Raw genomic sequence first — 19,702 nt, forward strand, 5'->3', positions numbered from 1 at the left:
AGGAACACCAAGCAGGCCGTCTCCAGGAACACCAAGCAGGCCGTCTCCAGGAACACCAAGCAGGCCGACACCAGGAACACCAAGCAGGCCGTCTCCAGGAACACTAAGCAGGCCGTCTCCAGGAACACCAAGCAGGCCGACGCCAGGAACACCAAGCAGGCCGACGCCAGGAACACCAAGCAGGCCGACGCCAGCAACACCAAGTCTCCGAGGAACACCAAGCAGGCCGTCGCCAGGAACACCAAGTCCAGGAACACCAAGCAGGCCGACGCCAGGAACACCAAGTAGGCCGACGCCAGGAACACCAAGTAGGCCGACGCCAGGAACACCAAGCAGGCCGACACCAGGAACACCAAGCAGGCCGTCTCCAGGAACACCAGGAACACCAAGCCGACGCCAGGAACACCAAGCAGGCCGACGCAGGAACACCAAGCAGGCCGTCTCCAGGAACACCAAGCAGGCCGTCTCCAGGAACACCAAGCAGGCCGTCTCCAGGAACACCAAGCAGGCCGTCTCCAGGAACACCAAGCAGGCCGTCTCCAGGAACCGAGGCGCCCAGGAACACCAAGCAGGCCGTCGGAACCAGCAGGCCGAACCAGGAACACCAAGCAGGCCGACACCAGGAACACCAAGCAGGCCGACACCAGGAACACCAAGCAGGCCGTCTCCAGGAACACTAAGCAGGCCGTCTCCAGGAACACCAAGCAGGCCGACGCCAGGAACACCAAGCAGGCCGACGCCAGGAACACCAAGTAGGCCGACGCCAGGAACACCAAGCAGGCCGACGCCAGCAACACCAAGCAGGCCGACGCCAGCAACACCAAGCAGGCCGACGCCAGGAACACCAAGCAGGCCGACGCCAGGAACACCAAGCAGGCCGACGCCAGGAACACCAAGCAGGCCGACGCCAGGAACACCAAGCAGGCCGACGCCAGGAACACCAAGCAGGCCGACGCCAGGAACACCAAGCAGGCCATCTCCAGGAACACCAAGCAGGCCGACGCCAGGAACACCAAGCAGGCCGACGCCAGGAACACCGAGCAGGCATCAAGAGCAGCACTAGGACATGTGGAGACCCCGAGAGCAGCACTAGGACATGTAAAGACCCCGAGAGCAGCACTAGGACATGCGATGTCCCCGAGAGCAGCACTAGGACATGTAAAGACACCCTCATGGCAATCTTCACAACTCCATAGCTTCATGCCATGTTGTTGTGGATCAGTGTCTTGTCACTCACAGTCCACACAACGATCCTGTTTTGGTCCTAAATGACACCGTAGTCCTTGCGTAGCACTATGAGTCCTGGGCAGAAGTAATTCACTATATAGGGTGTCACAAGGGATGCAGATGAGGCTCCTGACTCTGGGATGAGGCTCCTGACTCTGGGATGAGGCTCCTGACTCTGGGATGAGGCTCCTGACTCTGCCGATAATGTCTGTCCTCGTTCACTGGTGGCATATTCAAAGCCATCAAGCTGTTAAAGAACTGTTTGTCCCGTTCACAGTAATGCAATTCTGTCTGTGTCCTTCTCTGCCTCTCTCAATTCAATTCAGTAAACTTTATTGACATGGCAAGTTAAATTACTTACATTGTCAAAGTATACATTTAACAAAAATGGTGTGACCAACAGCAATAATAATAGTAGTAGTGGAAATGAGATTACCATTATCAGCATCTACAACAACAATATTAATGAGAATAATAATACATCATGAAAGCAATAGTAGTAGACCAGTCTCAACCTGACTGAGAAGACACATGACCTGGTAGTAGACCAGTCTCAACCTGACTGAGAAGACACATGACCTGGTAGTAGACCAGTCTCAACCTGACTGAGAAGACACATGACCTGGTAGTAGACCAGTCTCAACCTGACTGAGAAGACACATGACCTGGTAGTAGACCAGTCTCAACCTGACTGAGAAGACACATGACCTGGTAGTAGACCAGTCTCAACCTGAATGAGAAGACACATGACCTGGTAGTAGACCAGTCTCAACCTGACTGAGAAGACACATGACCTGGTAGTAGGCCAGTCTCAACCTGACTGAGAAGACACATGACCTGGTAGTAGGCCAGTCTCAACCTGACTAAGAAGACACATGACCTGGTAGTAGACCAGTCTCAACCTGACTGAGAAGACACATGACCTGGTAGTAGACCAGTCTCAACCTGACTGAGAAGACACATGACCTGGTAGTAGACCAGTCTCAACCTGACTGAGAAGACACATCATGACCTGGTAGTAGACCAGTCTCAACCTGACTGAGAAGACACATGACCTGGTAGTAGACCAGTCTCAACCTGACTGAGAAGACGCATGACCTGGTAGTAGACCAGTCTCAACCTGACTGAGAAGACACATGACCTGGTCGTAGACCAGTCTCAACCTGACTGAGAAGACACATGACCTGGTAGTAGACCAGTCTCAACCTGACTGAGAAGACACATGACCTGGTAGTAGACCAGTCTCAACCTGACTGAGAAGACACATGACCTGGTAGTAGGCCAGTCTCAACCTGACTAAGAAGACACATGACCTGGTAGTAGACCAGTCTCAACCTGACTGAGAAGACACATGACCTGGTAGTAGACCAGTCTCAACCTGACTGAGAAGACACATCATGACCTGGTAGTAGACCAGTCTCAACCTGACTGAGAAGACACATGACCTGGTAGTAGACCAGTCTCAACCTGACTGAGAAGACACATGACCTGGTAGTAGACCAGTCTCAACCTGACTGAGAAGACACATGACCTGGTAGTAGACCAGTCTCAACCTGACTGAGAAGACACATGACCTGGTAGTAGACCAGTCTCAACCTGACTGAGAAGACACATGACCTGGTAGTAGACCAGTCTCAACCTGACTGAGAAGACACATGACCTGGTAGTAGACCAGTCTCAACCTGACTGAGAAGACACATGACCTGGTAGTAGACCAGTCTCAACCTGACTGAGAAGACACATGACCTGGTAGTAGACCAGTCTCAACCTGACTGAGAAGACACATGACCTGGTAGTAGACCAGTCTCAACCTGACTGAGAAGACACATGACCTGGTAGTAGGCCAGTCTCAACCTGACTGAGAAGACACATAACCTGGTAGTAGACCAGTCTCAACCTGACTGAGAAGACACATGACCTGGTAGTAGACCAGTCTCAACCTGACTGAGAAGACACATGACCTGGTAGTAGGCCAGTCTCAACCTGACTGAGAAGACACATGACCTGGTAGTAGGCCAGTCTCAACCTGACTGAGAAGACACATGACCTGGTAGTAGACCAGTCTCAACCTGACTGAGAAGACACATGACCTGGTAGTAGACCAGTCTCAACCTGACTGAGAAGACACATGACCTGGTAGTAGGCCAGTCTCAACCTGACTGAGAAGACACATGACCTGGTAGTAGACCAGTGTCAACCTGACTGAGAAGACACATGACCTGGTAGTAGGCCAGTCTCAACCTGACTGAGAAGACACATGACCTGGTAGTAGGCCAGTCTCAACCTGACTGAGAAGACACATGACCTGGTAGTAGACCAGTCTCAGCCTGACTGAGAAGACACATGACCTGGTATGAAAGACTAAACTAAATGGGAAATATTATTGACATTACATTATACTTTTCACTGGATGTCCCTCAGGTTGTGGCAGGAGGACACATATTTGGCTTTTCACCCAATAAATACTACATTTTTTTCTTAATCTTTTATAGTTACACCCCTCAGCCTGGTTCCTCTCTAGGTTTCTTCCTAGGTTCTGGCCTTTCTAGGGAGTTTTTCCTAGCCACCGTGCTTCTTCGCCTGCATTGTTTGGGGTTCTATGGCTGGGTTTCTGTACAGCACTTTGTGATATCAGCTGATGTACGAAGGGCTTTATAAATACATGTGATTTGATAGTTTCAAATTCTTTGTACTGAATGAATATTTATTTCCCCAAATGATATCTTATGTCTACCTCTCCCCTGGAGCAGAGTGAGCACAGCCTGTCTCTCTGGGCAGCCAGGCTTTCTTTTTCTCTCTCTCTCTCTCTCTGCCCCTCTCTCTCTCTGCCTCACTCTGCCCCCCCCCCTTCTCTCGCTCTCTTTCTGCCCCTCTCTCTTTCTGCCCCTCTCTCTTTCTGCCCCCCTCTCTCTCTCTCTCTTTTTGCCCCACTCTCTCTCTCTCTCTCTCTCTCTCTCTCTCTCTCTCTCTCTCTCTCTCTCTCTCTCTCTCTCTCTCTCTCTCTGCCCCCACCCTCTCTCTCTCTCGCTCTCTCTGCCCCACCCTCTCTCTCTCTCTCTCTCTCTGCCCCACCCTCTCTCTCTCTCTCTCTCTCTGCCCCCCTCTCTCTCTCTCTTTTTGCCCCACTCTCTCTCTCTCTCTCTCTCTCTCTCTCTGCCCCCACCCTCTCTCTCTCTCTCTCTCTCTGCCCCACCCCCTCTCTCTCTCTCTCTCTCTGCCCCCACCCTCTCTCTCTCTCTCTCTCTCTGCCCCACCCTCTCTCTCCTCTCTCTCTCTCTCTCTCTCTCTCTCCCCCCCCCCTCTCTCTCTCTCTCTCTCTTTGCCCCACCCTCTCTCTCTCTCTCTCTCTTGCCCCCACCCTCTCTCTCTCTCTCTCTCTTTGCCCCACCCTCTCTCTCTCTCTCTCTCTCTGCCCCCACCCTCTCTCTCTCTCTCTCTGCCCCACCCTCTCTCTCTCTCTCTCTTCTTCCCCCACCCTCTCTCTCTCTCTCTCTCTTTGCCCCACCCTCTCTCTCTCTCTCTCTCTCTGCCCCCCCACCCTCTCTCCCCACCCTCTCTCTCTCTCTCTTTGCCCCACCCCACCTCTCTCTCTCTCTCTCTCTCTCTTTGCCCCACCTCTCTCTCTCTCTCTCTCCCCTCTCTCTCTCTCTTTGCCCCCTCTCTCTCTCTCTCTCTCTCTCTCTCTCTCTCTCTCTCTCTCTCTCTTTTGCCCCCACCCCTCTCTCTCTCTCTCTCTCTCTCTCTCCACCCTCTCTCTCTCTCTCTCTCTCTCTGCCCCCACCCTCTCTCTCTCTCTCTCTCTCTCTCTCTCTGCATCTCTCTGCCTCTCCACAGCTTTGATTTCACTTATTGCTGCAACACAGACCCTGCTGTCATTAGGCTTAAGTAGGCCAATGCAATCCAGCAGGGAGATTGGCGCTAGCTAGAGCAACGGGTAACTCCTCCCTTTTTGACATGTGCTGGGTGGCACTACGCTAGGCTAACGCTAGCTGAGCCATCTTATGGTACTGCTGTTCTGTGCTGTTCAGTCTCTTATGTAATGGTTGAGAACAGAACACAGTGTGCTGTGGCCGTTACCATGGTTAACTGTGGCTCGGAGTTTAACACAACACACTGTACTGCACCGGTCTGGCCGTCTGGCTGTTGCTGTCCCTCACTTGTTTCTCCCTAGCTCTTGCTCTAGCTGTCTTGCACCCCCCCGCCCGCACCCCCTCTCTCTCTATCCCTCTCCCTCTGTCTAGTACCTAACTGACCTGTCTGGTAGGACTGAACCAGAGAATCGACTGCGGTCGCTGGCTGAACAATTGTATGGAGAGGAGAGACATCAGTGTACATCGCTGTGAAAAAACGTATTTCCCCCCTTTATCAAATGTTCTCTATTTTTGCATATTTCTGATACTGAATGTTATCGAATATTGGCTGAAGATCTGAGGTGCTTTTACACCTGCACTGCTTGCTGTTTGGGCGTTTTAGTCTGGGTTTCTGTACAGCACTTTGAGATATCAGCTGATGTACGAAGGGGCTATATAAATAAATTTGATTTGATAAAGGGTATCTGAGTGAACAAAAAAACAACACAACAATGACTTATTTAATTTACTTCATAAACTAAGTTATGCAAGACCCACAATGCCCCTTGTGTGAAAAAGTGAATTGCCTCCTTAACACTCGGTGACTGTGCCACCTTTAGCTGCAACGACTCCAACCAAACACTTCCTGTAGTTATTAATCACTCTCTCACGTCGCTGCGGAGGAATTTCGTCCCTCTCTTTTCCGTACAGAACTGCTTTAACTCAGCATTATTTGTGGGTTTTTAAGCATAAACTGCTCTTTTCAAGTCCCACCACAACATCTCAATTGGGATTATGTCTGGTCTTTGAAAACACAGTCAACATGAAAATGTTTAAAAAGCAACACATTTTGAAGTTTTGGAATGGCCTAGTCAAAGTCCAGACCTAATCCCAATTGAGATGATGTGGCAGGACTTGAAATGAGTAGGTTGTGCTTGGAAACCCACAAATCAAATTATATTGGTCACATACACATGGTTAGCAGATGTTAATGCGAGTGTAGTGAAATGTTTGTGCTTCTAGATCAAACAGTGCAGTAATGGCTAACAAGTCATCTAACATTTCCACAACAACTACCTAATACACACAATCTAGTAAAGGAATGAGATGAGAATATATAAGTATAAATATATGGATGAGCAGTGACAGAGTGGCTGAGATGCAATAGATAGTAAAGAATAGTATACAGTATATACATACGAGATATGTAAACATATGTAAACAAGTGTCATTATGTCGCTGATTTAAAGCAGCCCTGCATAGAAGGACAAGATAGGGAGTGAGGGCCAGGACAGGAAGCCTAGTGGTTAGAGCGTTAGGCCAGGACAGGAAGCCTAGTGGTTAGAGCGTTAGGCCAGGACAGGAAGCCTAGTGGTTAGAGCGTTAGGCCAGGACAGGAAGCCTAGTGGGTAGAGCGTTAGGCCAGGACAGGAAGCCTAGTGGTTAGAGTGTTAGGCCAGTAACCAGCAGGTAGCCTAGTGGTTAGAGCGTTGGGCCAGGACAGGAAGCCTAGTGGTTAGAGTGTTGGGCCAGGACAGGAAGCCTAGTGGTTAGAGTGTTGGGCCAGGACAGGAAGCCTAGTGGTTAGAGCGTTAGGCCAGTAACCAGCAGGTAGCCTAGTGGTTAGAGTGTTGGGCCAGTAACCAGCAGGTAGCCTACTGGTTAGAGTGTTGGGCCAGTAACCAGCAGGTAGCCTACTGGTTAGAGTGTTGGGCCAGTAACCAGCAGGTAGCCTACTGGTTAGAGTGTTGGGCCAGTAACCAGCAGGTAGCCTACTGGTTAGAGTGTTAGGCCAGTAACCAGCAGGTAGCCTAGTGGTTAGAGTGTTGGGCCAGTAACCAGCAGGTAGCCTAGTGGTTAGAGCGTTGGGCCAGGAGTAACCAGCAGGTAGCCTAGTGGTTAGAGTGTTGGGCCAGGAACCAGGAGGTAGCCTACTGGTTAGAGCGTTAGGCCAGGAACCAGCAGGTAGCCTAGTGGTTAGAGTGTTGGGCCAGTAACCAGCAGGTAGCCTACTGGTTAGAGCGGTGGGCCAGTAACCAGCAGGTAGCCTACTGGTTAGAGCGTTGGGCCAGTAACCAGCAGGTAGCCTACTGGTGAGAGCGTTGGGCCAGTAACCAGCAGGTAGCCTAGAGCGTTGGGCCCAGCAGGTAGCCTAGTGATCAGAGCGTTGGGCCAGTAACCAGCAGGTAGCCTAGTGGTTAGAGTGTTAGGCCAGTAACCAGCAGGTAGCCTAGTGATCAGAGCGTTGGGCCAGTAACCAGCAGGTAGCCTAGTGGTTAGAGTGTTGGGCCAGTAACCAGCGGGCAGCCTAGTGGTTAGAGTGTTGGGCCAGTAACCAGCAGGTAGCCTAGTGATCAGAGCGTTGGGCCAGTAACCAGCAGGTAGCCTAGTGGTTAGAGTGTTAGGCCAGTAACCAGCAGGTAGCCTAGTGATCAGAGCGTTGGGCCAGTAACCAGCAGGTAGCCTAGTGGTTAGAGCGTTGGGCCAGTAACCAGCAGGAAGCCTAGTGGTTAGAGCGTTGGGCCAGTAACCAGCAGGTAGTCTTGTGGTTTGAGAGTTGGGTCAGTAACCAGCAGGAAGCCTAGTGGTTAGAGCGTTGGGCCAGTAACCAGCAGGTAGTCTAGTGGTTAGTTAGAGCGCTAGACCAGTAACCGAAAGGTTCCTGGATCGAATTGAGCTGACATGGTAAAAATCTGTCGTTTTGCAGCGGTAATACGACTGGTGGGATGCCAGTGGTGGGATGATGAGATGCCAGTGGTGGGATGATGGGATGCCGATGGTGGGATGATGGGATGCCGATGGTGGGATGGTGGGATGCCAGTGGTGGGATGGTGGGATGCCAGTGGTGGGATGATGGGATGCCATGGTGGGATGGTGGGATGCCAGTGGTGGGAAGGTCGGGATGCTAGTGGTGGGATGATGGGATGCCATTGGTGGGATGATGGGATGCCAGTGGTGGGATGATGGGATGCCAGTGGTGGGATGATGGGATGCCAGTGGTGGGATGATGGGATGCCATTGGTGGGATGATGGGATGCCAGTGGTGGGATGGTGGGATGCCAGTGGTGGGATGGTGGGATGCCAGTGGTGGGATGCCAGTGGTGGGATGATGGGATGCCAGTGGTGGGATGGTGGGATGCCAGTGGTGGGATGGTGGGATGCCAGTGGTGGGATGATGGGATGCCAGTGGTGGGATGGTGGGATGCCAGTGGTGGGATGATGGGATGCCAGTGGTGGGATGATGGGATGCCAGTGGTGGGATGATGGGATGCCAGTGGTGGGATGATGGGATGCCAGTGGTGGGATGATGGGATGCCAGTGGTGGGATGCCAGTGGTGGGATGCCAGTGGTGGGATGCCAGTGGTGGGATGCCAGTGGTGGGATGGTGGGATGCCAGTGGTGGGATGGTGGGATGCCAGTGGTGGGATGCCAGTGGTGGGATGATGGGATGCCAGTGGTGGGATGGTGGGATGCCAGTGGTGGGATGGTGGGATGCCGATGGTGGGATGATGGGATGCCAGTGGTGGGATGATGGGATGCCAGTGGTGGGATGGTGGGATGCCAGTGCTGGGTTGGTGGGATGCCAGTGGTGGGATGGTGGGATGCCAGTGGTGGGATGGTGGGATGCCAGTGGTGGGATGGTGGGATGCCAGTGGTGGGATGATGGGATGCCAGTGGTGGGATGATGGGATGCCAGTGGTGGGATGGTGGGATGCCAGTCGTGGGATGGTGGGATGCCTGTGGTGGGATGCCAGTGGTGGGATGCCAGTAGTGGGATGGTGGGATGCCAGTGGTGGGTTGGTGGGATGCCAGTGGTGGGATGATGGGATGCCAGTGGTGGGATGGTGGGATGCCAGTGGTGGGTTGGTGGGATGCCAGTGGTGGGTTGGTGGGATGCCAGTGGTGGGATGTTGGGATGCCAGTGGTGGGATGTTGGGATGCCAGTGGTGGGATGGTGGGATGCCAGTGGTGGGATGGTGGGATGCCAGTGGTGGGATGGTGGGATGCCGGTGGTGGGATGGTGGGATGATGGGATGCCAGTGGTGGGATGGTGGGATGCCAGTGGTGGGATGGTGGGATGCCAGTGGTGGGATGTTGGGATGCCAGTGGTGGGATGATGGGATGCCAGTGGTGGGATGGTGGGATGCCAGTGGTGGGATGGTGGGATGCCAGTGGTGGGATGGTGGGATGCCAGTGGTGGGATGGTGGGATGCCAGTGGTGGGATGATGGGATGCCAGTGGTGGGATGATGGGATGCCAGTGGTGGGATGATGGGATGCCAGTGGTGGGATGATGGGATGCCAGTGTTGGGATGGTGGGATGATGGGGTTCCAGTGGTGGGATGATGGGATGCCAGTGGTGGGATGATGGGATGCCAGTGGTGGGATGATGGGATGCCAGTGTTGGGATGATGGGATGCCAGTGGTGGGATGGTGGGATGCCAGTGGTGGGATGATGGGATGCCAGTGGTGGGATGATGGGATGCCAGTGGTGGGATGGTGGGATGATGGGATGATGGGATGCCAGTGGTGGGATGCCAGTGTTGGGATGGTGGGATGATGGGATACCAGTGATGGGATGATGGGATGCCAGTGGTGGGATGCTACTGGTGGGATGTCAGTGCTGGGTTGGTGGGATGCCAGTGGTGGGATGATGTGATGGTGGGATGCCAGTGGTGGGATGGTGGGATGCCAGTGCTGGGTTGGTGGGATGCCAGTGGTGTGATGGTGGGATGCCAGTGGTGGGATGCCAGTGGTGGGATGCCAGTGGTGGGATGATGGGATGCCAGTGGTGGGATGGTGGGATGTCAGTGCTGGGTTGGTGGAATGCCAGTGGTGGGATGATGTGATGCCAGTGGTGGGATGGTGGGATGCCAGTGGTGGGATGCCAGTGCTGGGTTGGTGGGATGCCAGTGGTGGGATGGTTGGATGTCAGTGGTGGGATGATGTGATGGTGGGATGCCAGTGGTGGGATGATGGGATGTCAGTGGGGTGGGATGCCAGTGGTGGGATGATGGGATGCCAGTGGTGGGATGATGGGATGGTGGGATGCCAGTGGTGGGATGGTGGGATGCCAGTGGTGGGATGGTGGGATGCCAGTGGTGGGATGGTGGGATGCCATTGGTGGGATGATGGGATGGTGGGATGCCAGTGGTGGGATGATGGGATGCCAGTGGTGGGATGATGGGATGCCAGTGGTGGGATGATGGGATGCCAGTGGTGGGATGATGGGATGCCAGTGGTGGGATGGTGGGATGCCAGTGGTGGGATGATGGGATGCCAGTGGTGGGATGGTGGGATGTCTCATTCAACAAACTGTCTCACTTTCGTCACTGTCACTGAGCATACCGTTTTTGGGGTGAGTGGGGTGCTCTCTCACTGCCCCCCCTCCCCCGTCTCTTCATCTATCTTTCCGTCTCGCTCTCTCTCAGTACTCCTCACTCAGCGCTCTCGTTTCAGTCTCTCTGGGGAGAGTGGCACCATCAGAAGGAAATAATTGAATCTGTTTCTCCTCTCCACTTTCACCCGTTCCTCCTGCGTTGGATCAACCAGTGTCACCGGTGTTAGAAGGCACATCTGAACGTGTGTGTGTGTGTGTGTCTGTGTAAACACCTCATAGCCCAACAGCCAGTTCACTTGGTGAGGATATTCCCAAGATTCCCCTACACTTTGGAGCAGGATATTCCCAAGATTCCCCTACACTTTGGAGCTCAGACTACCTCCATAATTGATCAGTGGGGTTATCTGTCACTTGTGCGAAGTTGTCTTGCTATATCTCTAAACTCTGTTCTGTTTGTGATACAGTGAATTTGGAAAGTATTCAGACCCCTTGACTTTTTTCCACATTTTGTTACGTTACAGCCTTATTCTAAAATTGATAAATTAGTTCGTTTTTTTTTCTCATCAATCTGCACACAATACCCCATAATGACATCACAATACCCCATAATGACATCACAATACCCCATAATGACATCACAATACCCCATAATGACATCACAATACCCCATAATGACATCACAATACCCCATAATGACATCACAATACCCCATAATGACATCACAATACCCCATAACGACAAAGCAAAACAGGTTTTTAGAAATGTTTGCAGACGTATTATAAATAAATAAACTGAAATATCATATTTACATAAGTATTCAGACCCTTTACTCAGTACTTTGTTGAAGCACCTTTTGCAGCGATTACAGCATCGAGTCTTCCTGGGTGTGATGCTACAAGCTTGGCAAACCTGTATTTAGGGAGTTTCTCCCATTCTTCTCTGCAGATCCTCTCAGGCTCTGTCAGGTTGGATGGGGAGTGTCGCTGCACAGCTATTCTCAGGTCTCCAGAGATTTGATAGGGTTCATGTCAGGGCTCTGGCTGGGCCACTCAAGGACATTCAGAGACTTGTCCCGAAGCCACTCCTGCGTTGTCTTGTCGGTGTGCTTAGGGTGGTTGTCCTGTTGGAAGGTGAACCTTCGCCTCAGTCTGAGGTCCTGAGCGCTCTGGAGCAGGTTTTTTGTCAAGGAACTCTCTGTACTTTTCTCTGTTTATCTTTCCTTCGCTCCTGACTAGTTTCCCAGTCCCTGCCGCTGAAAAACCTCCCCACAGCATGATTCTGCCACCACCATGCTTCACCGTAGGGATGGTGCCAGGTTTCCTCCAGATGTGACGCTTGGCATTCAAGCCAAAGAGTTACATTTTGGTTTCATCAGACCAGACAATCTTGTTTAATAATAATAATATATGCCATTTAGCAGACGCTTTTATCCAAAGCGACTTACAGTCATGTGTGCATACATTGTTTCTCATGGTGTGAGAATCCTTTAAGTGTCTTCTGGCCAAGTCCCAGCTGTGCCGTTTACTGATGAGTGGCTTCCGTCTGGCCACTCTACCATAACGAACTGATTGGTGGAGTGCCGCAGAGCTGGGTGTCCTTCTGGAAGGTTCTCTCATCTCCACAGAGGAACTCTGGAGCTCTTTCAGAGTGACCATCGGGTTCTTGGTCACCTCCCTGACCCAAGGCCCTTCTCCCCCGATTGCTCAGTTTGGCTGGACGGCCAACTCTAGGAAGAGTCTTGGTGGTTCCAGACTTCTTCCATTTAAGAATGATGGAGGACACTGTGTTCATGGGGACCTTCAATGCTGCAGAAATGTTTTGGTACCCTTCCCCAGATCTGTGTCTCGAGACAATCCTGTCTCTGAGCTCTACGGACAATTCATTTGACCTCATGGCTTGGTTTTTGCTCTGACATGCACTGTCAACTGTGGGACCTTATATAGACAGGCGTGCCTTTCCAAATCATGTCCAGTCGGTTGAATTTACCACAGCTGGACTCCCAAGTTGTAGAAACATCTAAAGGAAGATCAATGGAAGCAGGATGCACCTGAGCTCAATTTTGAGTCTCATAGCAAAGGGTCTGAATACTTTTTTTTAACATTTCCTAAAAACATTTGGTCACGTAGAGGGTATTGTGTGTATATTCATTATACTGTTTAATATACTGTTTAATTTAATTTAAATAATTTTAGAATAAGTTTTAGAATAAGGCTGTACCTTAACAAAGTGTGGAAGAAGTGAAGGGGTCTGAATACTTTCCCGAATGCAAGTCTAAACTCTGTTCTGTGTGAAATAAGTCTAAACTCTGTTCTGTGTGAAATAAGTCTAAACTCTGTTCTGTGTGAAATAAGTCTAAACTCTGTTCTGTGTGTTCCCTGTAACAGACGCTGATATGCAGTGAAGATGAGTGGCGTTGGTGAAAACCCCTCGAACCCTGCTGCCAGGGCCGAGTCGCGGAAACGCAAGGAATGTTCCTCTGACCTGTTGGGTCCCAGGTAGGAACAGCTGTCTTTACTATGCTAAATCTACTAAACTCTACTATACTATACTAAACTTTACTATACTATACTATACTAAACTATACTATACTGAACTATACTATACTGAACTTTACTATACGAAACTTTACTATACTCTACTATACTAAACCATACTATACTGAACTATACTATACTAAACTCTACAATACTAAACTTTACTATGCTCTGCTATACTAAACTATACTGAACTATACTATACTAAACTCTACAATACTAAACTTTACTATGCTCTGCTATACTAAACTATACTATACTGAACTATACTATACTAAACTCTACTATACTAAACTTTAGACTATACTGAACTCTACTATACTGAACTCTACTATACTGAACTCTACTATACTGAACTCTACTATACTGAACTCTACTATACTGAACTCTACTATACTGAACTCTACTATACTGAACTCTACTATACTGAACTCCACTATACTAAACTTTACTATACTCTACTATACTGAATTATACTATACTGAACTCTACTATACTAAACGTTACTATACTCTACTATACTGAACTATACTATACTAAACTTTACTATACGGAACTCTACTATACTGAACTCTACTATACTAAACTCTGCTGTACTATACTAAACTTTACTGTATTAAACTCTACTATACGGAACTCTACTATACTGAACTCTACTCTACTATACTGAACTCTACTCTACTATACTAAACTCTACTCTACTTAACTCTACTCTGCTATACCACACTCTACTAAATGTTGAACTCTACTAAACTCTACTATATTACTCTAATATAAATGGAACTCTACTCTACCATACTAAATTCTACTATACTAAACTAAATGGAACTCTACTTTACCATACTAAACTCTGCTATACTAAACTAAATGGAACTCTACTCTACCATACTAAACTCTACTATACTAAACTAAATGGAACTCTACCATACTAAATTCTACTATACTAAACTAAATGGAACTCTACTCTACCATACTAAACTCTACTATACTAAACTAAATGGAACTCTACTTTACCATACTAAACTCTACTATACTAAACTAAATGGAACTCTACATTACCATACTAAATTCTACTATACTAAACTAAATGGAACTCTACTCTACCATACTAAACTCAAACTAAATGGAACTCTACTACTAACTAAACTAAATGGAACTCTACTCTACCATACTAAACTCTGCTATACTAAACTAAATGGAACTCTACCATACTAAACTCTACTAAACTAAATGGAACTCTACTTTACCATACTAAACTATACTAAACTTAAATGGAACTCTACTTTACCATACTAAACTATACTATACTAAACTAAATGGAACTCTACTCTACCATACTAAACTCTGCTATACTAAACTAAATGGAACTCTACCATACTAAACTCTACTAAACTAAATGGAACTCTACTTTACCATACTAAACTATACTAAACTTAAATGGAACTCTACCATACTAAACTATACTACACTAAACTAAATGGAACTCTACTCTACCATACTAAACTCTACTAAACTAAATGGAACTCTACTTTACCATACTAAACTCTACTAAACTAAATGGAACTCTACTCTACCATACTAAACTCTACTATACTAAACTAAATGGAACTCTACTTTACCATACTAAACTCTGCTATACTAAACTAAATGGAACTATACTTTACCATACTAAACTCTACTATACTAAATGGAACTCTACTCTACCATACTAAACTCTACTATACTAAACTAAATGGAACTCTGCTTTACCATACTAAACTCTACTATACTAAATGGAACTCTACTCTACCATACTAAACTATACTAAACTAAATGGAACTCTACTTTACCATACTAAACTCTACTATACTAAACTAAATGGAACTCTACTCTACCATACTAAACTCTACTATACTAAATGGAACTCTACTTTACCATACTAAACTCTACTAAACTAAATGGAACTCTACTCTACCATACTAAACTCTACTAAACTAAATGGAACTCTACTTTACCATACTAAACTATACTAAACTTAAATGGAACTCTACCATACTAAACTATACTAAACTAAATGGAACTCTACTCTACCATACTAAACTCTACTAAACTAAATGGAACTCTACTTTACCATACTAAACTCTACTAAACTAAATGGAACTCTACTCTACCATACTAAACTCTACTATACTAAACTAAATGGAACTCTACTTTACCATACTAAACTCTACTATACTAAACTAAATGGAACTCTACTCTACCATACTAAACTCTACTATACTAAACTAAATGGAACTCTACTCTACCATACTAAACTCTGCTATACTAAACTAAATGGAACTCTACCATACTAAACTCTACTATACTAAACTAAATGGAACTCTACTTTACCATACTAAACTATACTATACTAAACTAAATGGAACTCTACTCTACCATACTAAACTCTACTCTACTAAACTAAATGGAACTCTACTCTACCATACTAAACTCTACTGTACTAAACTAAATGGAACTCTACTCTACCATACTAAACTCTACTAAACTAAATGGAACTCTACTCTACCATACTAAACTCTACTGTACTAAACTAAATGGAACTCTACTCTACCATACTAAACTCTACTAAACTAAATGGAACTCTACTCTACCACACTAAACTCTACTATACTAAACTAAATGGAACTCTACTATACCTAACTAAATGGAACTCAACTCTACTAAACTAAATGAACTCTACTTTACCATACTAAACTATACTATACTAAACTAAATGGAACTCTACGCTACCATACTAAACTCTACTAAACTAAATGGAGCTCTACTCTACCATACTAAACTCTACTATACTAAACTAAATGGAACTCTACTCTACCATACTAAACTACTTTGCTCTTATTCTAACGTTCTATAGGCAACTCAAACACTAGAGACTGAGTCTACACAGTACCTTCAGGATTCTATAGGCCTGTTAGTGGAGTTATAAACTACTTATCTTAAGCCTAACTTTATGTAAGAGGCCAGACCTGATTATTTAACTAAACGTACAGTTAAATAAGGTTGACATGGCTGACCGCCAGGCTGACTCGGCTGACCGATTGGCTGGCTGACCGATTGGCTGGCTGACCGATTGGCTGGTTGGCTGATCATGATTATGATGGTTGCCAACCCTATAGTTCTGTCATGATTATAACTCTGGTACGACACCTGTCTACTGCTTCCTAATTATTGGTGTATGAATCGGGTGCTACCGGTTCATCAAGGCACAGATAAAACAGACTCCTAAACAGCTTCTATCCCCTGACAACTAATGCTCTCCCTCACACCTACACTGCTGCTAAAATGATTATTGATTAGTTTATTACCGCCACTACACTTCTGCTAAAATGATTATTGATTAGTTTATTACTTTCACTCCACTGCTGTTTGCTGATTTCAGTTACCATTATAATCTATCCATTTATCCTGCTTCTGGTCACACTTACTCCTGTTTACATACACAGTGCATTCAGAACGTATTCAGACCCATTGACTTATTGCACATTTTTGTTAAATTACAGCCTTATTCTAAAATTGATTTAAATAGTTTGTTCCCCCCCTCATCAATTTACACACAATATCCCATAATGACAAAGACATTTTTTTTTTTGCAAATGTATAAACAAAAACAGTCCAGATATATCAATTTTTTACATAAGTATTCAGACCCTTTACTCAGTACTTTGTTGAAGCACCTTTGGCAGCGATTACAGCCTTGATTCTTCCTGGGTATGACGCTACAAGCTTCCGCACACCTGTATTCGGGGAGTTTCTCCCATTCTTCTCTGGAGATCCTCTCAAACTCTGTCAGGTTGGATGGGGAGCGTCGCTGCACAGCTATTTTCAGGTCTCTCCAGAGATGTTTGATCAGGTTCAAGACTGGCTCTGCCTGGGCCATTCAAGGACATTCAGAGACTTGTCCCGAAGCCACTCCTGCGTTGTCCTGGCTGTGTGCTTAGGGTCGTTGTCCTGTTGAAAGGTCTGAGGTCATGAGTGCTCTGGAGCAGGTTTTCATCAAGGATTTCTCTGTAGTTACTCTCGGACTAGTCTGACTAGTCTCCCGGTCCCTGCCGCAGAAAACATCCCCACAGCATGATGCTGCCACCACCATGCTTCATCGTAGTGATGCTGCCACCACCATGCTTCATCGTAGTGATGCTGCCACCACCATGCTTCATCGTAGTGATGCTGCCACCACCATGCTTCATCGTAGTGATGCTGCCACCACCATGCTTCATCGTAGTGATGCTGCCACCACCATGCTTCATCGTAGTGATGCTGCCACCATCATACTTCATCGTAGGGATGATGGCAGGTTTCCTCCAGACGTGACTCTTGGCAATTAGGCCAAGGAGTTCAATCTTGCTTTCATCAGACCAGACAATCTTTCTTCTCATGGTCTGAGTCCATTAGGTGCCTTTTGGCAAACTCCAAGCTGTTGTCATGTACCTTTTTTACTACAGGTAACACCTTGGACAGCTAAGCACAGTTCTATCAGTTTGAACAGAGTCAGGAATGTGAAGCTAATGCTCTACTTTCTCTCTCTACATGTCTCTCTCTTTCTGTCTGTCTGACTCTCTGTATTTCTCCCTGTTTGTCTGTCATTCTAACCGCACCCCTCTCTTGGTCTCTCTATATCTGTCCCTACCTCTGCCTTGTCTCCTGCCCCCCCCCCCCTGTCTCATGCTGCCCCCCTCCCTGTCTCATGCTGTCCCCCCACCCCCTGTCTCATGCTGCCCCCCACCCTCCCTGTCTCATGCTGCCCCCTCCCCTCCCTGTCTCATGCTGCCCCCCACCCTCCCTGTCTCATGCTGCCCCCCTCCCTGTCTCATGCTGCCCCCACCCTCCCTGTCTCATGCTGCCCCCCACCCTCCCTGTCTCATGCTGCCCCCCTCCCTGTCTCATGCTGCCCCCCCACCCTCCCTGTCTCCTCAGCCCCAAACAAAGCATAGAGAAGAGAAACCGTGAGCATGAGAACAAGTACATTGAGGAGCTGGCCGAGCTGATCTTCGCCAACTTCAACGACATCGATAACTTCAACGTCAAGCCTGACAAATGTGCTGTCCTGAAGGAGACTGTCAAACAGATACGACAGATCAAGGAGCAAGGTACAATACACTGGTACAGCACTACAATACACTGGTACAACACTACAATACACTGGTACAGCACTACAATACACTGGTACAGCACTACAATACACTGGTACAGCACTACAATACACTGGTACAGCACTACAATACACTGGTACAACACTACAATACACTGGTACAGCACTACAATACACTGGTACAGCACTACAATACACTGGTACAACACTACAATACACTGGTACAACACTACAATACACTGGTACAGCACTACAATACACTGGTACAGCACTACAATACACTGGTACAGCACTACAATACACTGGTACAGCACTACAATACACTGCACTACAATACACTGGTACAGCACTACAATACACTGGTACAGCACTACAATACACTGCACTACAATAAAATACAATACAATACACTGGTACAGCACTACACTGCACTACAATACACTGGTACAGCACTACAATACACTGCACTACAATAAAATACAATATAATACACTGGTACTGCACTACACTGCACTACAATACACTGGTACAGCACTACAATACACTGGTACAGCACTACAATACACTGGTACAGCACTACAATACACTGGTACAGCACTACAATACACTGGTACAGCACTGCAATACACTGGTACAGCACTGCAATACACTGGTACAGCACTACAATACACTGGTACAACACTACAATACACTGGTACAGCACTACAATACACTGGTACAACACTACAATACACTGCACTACAATAAAATACAATACAATACACTGGTACAGCACTACACTGCACTACAATACACTGGTACAGCACTACAATACACTGCACTACAATACAATACAATACACTGGTACAGTACTACACTGCACTACAATACACTGCACTACAATACATTGTACTACAATACACTGCACTACAATACATTGTACTACAATACACTGCACTACAATACACTGCACTGTACTACAATACATTGTACTACAATACACTGCACTACAATACACTACAATACAATACACTGCACTACAATATACTGCACTACAATACACTGCACTACAATACACTACAATACACTGCACTACAATACACTGCACTACAATACACTACACTGGTACAATACACTACACTGGTACAATACACTGCTATACAATACACAACACTACAATACACTGCACTACAATACACTGCACTACAATACACTGCACTGCACTACAATACACTGCACTACACTACACTGCACTACACTGCACTGCACTAAAATACACTGCACTACAATACACTACACTGCACTACAATACACTGCACTGCAATACACCACAATACACTGGTACAATACACTGCTATACAATACACTACACTGCACTACAATACACTGCACTACAATACACTGGTACAATACACTACACTGCA

The 19,702-nt window shown here is 47.3% G+C and overlaps 1 protein-coding gene across 3 annotated transcripts in view; it reads left to right on the forward strand.

Annotated features, from left to right (window-relative positions):
• LOC118394781 (nuclear receptor coactivator 2-like) overlaps positions 1-19,702 on the forward strand; it is a 195,677-nt gene that overhangs the window by 66,657 nt on the left and 109,318 nt on the right. For all 3 annotated transcript variants that reach the window (XM_052498964.1, XM_052498967.1, XM_052498970.1), the window contains exons 3-4: positions 13,022-13,132; positions 18,125-18,297. In XM_052498964.1, coding sequence (XP_052354924.1) covers positions 13,041-13,132; positions 18,125-18,297 — 265 coding nt within the window. In that variant the 5' untranslated portion in view covers positions 13,022-13,040. The remainder of the gene's footprint in view (positions 1-13,021; positions 13,133-18,124; positions 18,298-19,702) is intronic.

Source organism: Oncorhynchus keta, chromosome 4, assembly GCF_023373465.1.
Source record: "Oncorhynchus keta strain PuntledgeMale-10-30-2019 chromosome 4, Oket_V2, whole genome shotgun sequence".
NCBI lineage: Eukaryota > Metazoa > Chordata > Actinopteri > Salmoniformes > Salmonidae > Oncorhynchus > Oncorhynchus keta.